This window comes from Neoarius graeffei, chromosome 16, assembly GCF_027579695.1.
Source record: "Neoarius graeffei isolate fNeoGra1 chromosome 16, fNeoGra1.pri, whole genome shotgun sequence".
NCBI classification, from domain to species: domain Eukaryota; kingdom Metazoa; phylum Chordata; class Actinopteri; order Siluriformes; family Ariidae; genus Neoarius; species Neoarius graeffei.
The window spans coordinates 38,030,101-38,036,100 of record NC_083584.1 but is presented as its reverse complement, the minus strand read 5'-3'; the positions used below and the strand labels follow the sequence as shown (position 1 = coordinate 38,036,100).

General features: G+C 38.6%; 1 protein-coding gene across 1 annotated transcript in view; it reads right to left on the bottom strand.

Moving 5' to 3' along the window:
* Positions 1 to 1,655: 1,655 nt before the first annotated feature.
* ubp1 (upstream binding protein 1) overlaps positions 1,656 to 6,000 on the bottom strand; it is a 62,694-nt gene continuing 58,349 nt past the window's right edge. Inside the window, exons 14-16 of the mRNA XM_060942907.1 lie at positions 4,738 to 4,880; positions 4,410 to 4,461; positions 1,656 to 3,087 (exon numbers count right to left, since the gene is read on the bottom strand). Of these exons, the coding sequence (XP_060798890.1) occupies positions 3,050 to 3,087; positions 4,410 to 4,461; positions 4,738 to 4,880 (233 nt within the window). The 3' untranslated portion in view covers positions 1,656 to 3,049. The remainder of the gene's footprint in view (positions 3,088 to 4,409; positions 4,462 to 4,737; positions 4,881 to 6,000) is intronic.

Sequence of the window (6,000 nt, the reverse complement as noted above, 5' to 3'; positions counted from 1 at the left end):
GTTATCAAACCCCTGATTAAAAAACCTGACCCTGATCCCTGTCACCTGTCCAATTATTGGCCAATATCAAACCTCCCCATTATCTCCAAGATCCTAGAAAAAGCTGTGGCACAGCAGTTATGCTCATATTTACATAGGAATAACATCCATAAAATGTCTCAGTCAGGATTTAGACCTCATCATAGCACAGAGGCAGCACTGGTTAAAGTAGTAAATGACCTACTGTTGGCATTTGATCAGGGCTGTGTCTTGCTGCTTGTGTTGCTTGACCTTAGTGCAGCATTTGACACCATTGGTCATTCCATTCTTCTGGATAGACTAGAAAATGTTGTGGGAGTTAAGGGAACGGCCTTCTCCTGGCTCGGGTCTTATTTAACTGATCGCTATCAGTATGTTGATGTAAATGGTGATTTTTCGAGACATACTGAAGTAAAGTTTGGTGTTCCACAAAGTTCTGTCTTAGGTCCATTGCTTTTTTCTTTATATATGCTACCTCTTGGTGATATTATTCGTAAGCATGGTATTGGTTTCCACTGTTATGCTGATGACACACAGTTGTATGTTTCTGCAAAACCAGATGAGATACACCAGCTTAATAGAATTGAGGAATGTGTAAAGGAAATTAGACACTGGATGCTTATTAACTTCCTTCTGCTTAACTCTGACAAGACAGAAGTACTTGTACTAGGACCGCATGCAGCTAGAAGTAAGTTTTCTGATTACACAGTAACTCTGGATGGCCTTTCTGTTTCTTCACGTGCAGCAGTAAAAGACCTCGGGGTGATCAGTGACTCCAGTCTTTCATTTGAAACTCATATCAATAACATTACCCTGATAGCTTTCTTTCATCTCAGAAATATTGCTAAGATAAGAAATTTAATGTCACTACACGACGCAGAAAAACTAGTCCATGCTTTCGTTACCTCCAGGTTGGATTATTGTAATGCCTTACTGTCTGGATGTTCCAATAAGTGCATCAACAAGCTCCAGTTAGTTCAAAATGCAGCAGCAAGAGTCCTTACTAGAACTAGAAAATATGACCACATCACCCGTCTTATCCACGCTGCATTGGCTCCCAATCAAATTTCGTATTGTTTATAAAATACTACTTTTGACCTTTAAAGTACTGAATGGTCTCGCACCACAGTACCTGAGCAAACTCCTGGTCCTTTATGACCTGCCACACCTACTTAGATCAAAAGGTGCAGGCTATCTGCTGGTACCTCATATAGTGAAGGCTACATCAGGGGGCAGAGCCTTTTCTTACAAAGTCCCACAGTTATGCAACAGCCTTCCAAGTAGTGTTTGGGAATCGGACACAGTCTCAGCGTTTAAATCTAGGCTGAAAACATATCTGTTTAGTCAAGCCTTTTGTTAATGGTGTTTATGAGGTAAAGGTGTAGATCTGGAGGGTCCTCAGACATAAAGTGTTTTGGTAAACTGGGATGTATGGATGCTGTCAGTCCCCACTCGCTTGCTCACTCGAGTTTGTTGCTTTATGTCCCGGGGCTCCCTCATGCCTGTGTTACCTTCTGGCTCTCCCCTTTTAGTTATGCTGTCATAGTTAGTTTTGCCGGAGTCCCTGCTTGTACTCAACGCAAAATATATACTGTTCTAAACATCAGAAAAGAATGTGTTATAAGAACTCAAGAGCATGATATATTAAAATTATTTTATTTCTGGTACAGGCATGAAGTGTGTACATCCCAGCATCTTACAATACATGACAGGCTTCCTTAAAAGACACAGTGATATGGAAGTACCATAACTGTTCTCATGGAAACACACAGGACGGTCCATACAATCCACAGAGGATGAGAGTGCCGAGTCATCACCACATTTTATTCACTGCCTTCTGAGGAGAGTGACATACAGGTACGTACGGCCTACACCTTTACTCTGAACAGCGTTGAACACCAGCATATACAGCAGAGTGGAGCTCCTGTATGTTCACGTCAGTGCAGACTTGGTCATTTACCTTAGAATTAAAAGAGGGCAACATTCCTGCCCTCCATGCTTAGTGGTTTAAAAAAAAAAAATGCACAGTACATGCCAAAGCTTCCCAATGCAGAGCTGTTAAGCCAACCAACCACATCAGTCTCAAATAAGGGGAGGGGGGGAAAGGGGGCATTAAATGACAATATACATGTAATTTCTAACAAATCATAACTAGAGCAAAGAATTACAATTAATTTAAAATGTCGCTGGTCAACTAAAAAAAAAAGTACAAACCGAACGCCACCAGTCATCTGAAACTGTCTTCCAGAGTTGAGTAAACACAGTCGAGTATTTTGGCACCAAGAGATGATTGGTCGCGGTAGAAGCAGACAAACAGATTCAGATTCATAATTTACTTTATGTAAAGAAGATTTATGCATGAAAACACTGCCTAAGCTCTATAACTCACAACAAGCTACAGGTGATCATACACACAGGAATCACTTCATCTGTGCAGACACAAAGGTGTCAAGAAAAAAACAAAAACAAAATAGAAACAAAACAAAAGCAAACAAGAACACAATAGAAAAGTATAATAAAAAAAAGTGCAGTCCTTTTTCAACAGACATGTACATTAGGCAATCAAACAAGCACAGCCACTGTTACACACGGTAAACTATTCAAGTGGAGATGGCGTGATCACCAAACCATTAATTGAGGGCAGCTTCGTGACCAAGTTCATGACTGTCCCGTCATTCAGGACTGTGCATAAAACCCTGCTCCGTTTAAAAAAAATGAAATAAAAAAAATCCATCCTTCCATTTCTCCCGCTATATCTTTAAAACACACACATGCTTCAGCGCTGTCCCACCTGTTCACACGCTAAAAATTTCATCAGTTAAAGTGTTTTCAATATGAAACAATGTATTCACTGAAGTCAGATTCTAACAGGTAGGCGGCCTTGACCAACCTCTGCTCCATCTCTCATACAGCAGATATGGAGAGAGAGACAGAGGGAGGGAGAAAGAGAAGGATGGAGGGAGCATGTTCAGTGCTCAGGAACGGCAGTGAGGAACATCAGTGACGTCAGTGCTTCATCTTCGATATGCCTCTACTTCAGAACCAGATGGAATCTGTCACTGGTGTCATCTGGGAGGAAATATGGACGTTGAAAAGTGTCAGTGTGCTGAATCCCAAAATGGCTTCCCATTTATTTTGTATGTTCTGTACAAACATACCAATATATAATATTAAACACTGCAGTAAGTAGTTTTTTTTTTTTCGGGGGGGGCAAAAACAAAACTGAGTCAGGAGACAAAAATACTTTAAAATTCTGTTGTTCCTGAGATTCAGAGGACACAGAGTATTGGGTCAGAATTGATAGAAAATGTCAAGAAATGAATCATACACCATCACAACCCAACATCGGGCATGAAAGAAGTACTATATAACTTTTCAGTGACAGAGGGGACCTCGTAACCAAGCAAGGGAGATGAGAAGCGAGTGTGAGAATGACTGATGGATTTTCTTTTTTTCTGAACATTTATTTGTTCTTGAAGTTGGTGGGAGAATACTGATAGCCTGCCACTTTGTCCTCATTGTGGAGTTTATACCATTAACCCCTTCAGTGCCCTTGGACGAGTCATGTACGTCATGAAATCTTTTACCGCTGTGCCTTATGATGTACGCTACTCGTCATAAACACCTTTTATGTACCTTACATGGCACATTACTTTTACTTCACAGTGGCACATACGAATTAGTCAATGCCTAAAACATTCTTCCGTCATAAGGCACAGCGGTAAAAGATTTCATGACGTATGCGACTCGTCCAAGGGCACTGAAGGGGTTAATCAAGTTGTTTAGTCAGAGAAATGTATAACAGCAGACGAGTGAGTAACAGGAAGTGTATCTGTTTTTGTATTTAAATTTTAAAAATGTAAATATCAGGAGAAAGGGAGTCATATGGAATGTCAGTTCATCCTCAAGCCACATACTACTGTACCAAATAGCGTTAATACATCATTGGCGTGGTTGCTATTTCGCCAACATGGCGTCGTTGCATTATGCAGGTTGGAACGTAGCCCTGGACTCTCTTTGAAAGGCACTTGCAGTGGTGAAATTTATTTGCATGATTTTAAATGCACTGCATAGCGCATGTTAAAAAAAAAAAAAAGGAGCTTGTAATAGCATTTACTTCTCACCTTTCTGGTAGAAATCTTATACCCAGCACATTTCACTTTAAAACATGAAAATATATGACATAACCTACATGCTTTAGTATATGAAGTGACAAGGACCATTTAGATAAAAATTTTTGAAAATGTATTTTGAAAGCTTAAAGGCAACTGAAGAACATGTGCATCTTAAATATGATGAAAGTTCAATTAGTATTCAAACTGAAATTGACTCATGTTTTGTGTTATGCAATGTGGTTAATGAACTGGTGTATCAAAAAAGAAACTGATTACCTTTTAACAAACTGACAACGAAGCAACTCTCATCAGAGAAGTTCGACACCATCTGGAATGCAGGCAGCAAACACCCAATTAAACACTAACTGTAGATTTGGTGAGGTTGATTATAAATCAGCACCACTTGCTTCAACGTGTGCAGGTAGAACAAACAACATGTTGGACGAAACTTTGCTGTTGCAACTTACAAACGTAAACGTGTCTGCAATATGCAAATGAAAATGCAAAAGGAGATGTCATACATCACGGAACGGTTTCCTGATAACAGCAGAGGGACAGAAAAGAGTGCAATAGCTACCTGAATGATATGCATGCGTGTGCGTACCTGGTCACTGAGCAGTATGTGTATTCCTGTAGGCCCCTGCCTGTACACTTGATTAATGAGGGTTAGTGGCAGGCTCAACACGTTGGATATTTTTCTGGTCAGCTCATGAGCGGTCAGCTCTTCGAGGTAAAGCGCATGGTAAACTACAGAAACACATTCAATTACACTTTCAGAACAAGAAGGAACTGCACAGAAACACACAGAATAGGTGAGCAAACCATTGCTTTTAAATTCTATTAAAGCTTTGGTTTAGAGAAGAACGTTATGTTCAAATTATGCAGAAATAAAGCATCATGTAGACAGAGTTGGGTAATGTTTGGTTTGTTTGTTTGTTTGTTTGTTTTTTTCTGGTGCAAAAATAATAAAAAACAGTACCAGTACTGATACTCTTTTTAAAAACACAAAACAAAGGTTAAAGAACGACTTTTTAATTTCTAAGTCCAATTTGAATTTCAGATTGAATAATATATATATATATATATATATATATATATATATATATATATATATTTTTTTTTTTTTTTTAGGCATTTTAACCAAGCTTAAGGTAGCTACTAGTTAACGATAGGTATCTGCTGCCATCAGAGCCAGAGTAACATTAACCAGTGATGGCAGGTGAGGTGCAGTGACGCTCATGTTCTCTGTAACGTCTGTTTCAGAGAACCAGAAAGCAAATATTTTATTGAATTTATAATATTTTATTAAATGGTGTCTTTATTAGAAAGAATGACGTATAATATAGTATGAATAAAATACTGAAAAATGATTGGGTTTCATTTCAGTTTTGCAGAAAAATAATTAGCAATAAAAAAAAAAAATCATTTGAAATCAAAATCATTTTGCTGGAGCTGCCACGACCAACACTGGGGTTTACGTGGCACAATCTATTCATGTGTGTAATAACTCATTTAAAAACTGTATCATTAATAATCAGTAATAAAATATATGCTATAAAAATAAATAAGTTACTACTGTACTCATACAGTAATATAATACTGCACTTCTTCTATAAGACTTGTGTAATATTGTACTTGTAGTGAGTTTAACATCCCTCCATACTGTATTAAACTAACACTGCAATATGTTTGATATCTTTCATAGCAGATGACTATAACCGTGGTAGGATTTTACATAGTTGTCCATGTCATGCACTTTTCAGACTCCCTCACTGACTACGTTTACATGCACGTCCAAATCGAGCTGCTGTTGGTAATCGAGCAAAGGGTCCCAGCAGGGGTGCCAGAGAAATCCAATCCTACATGC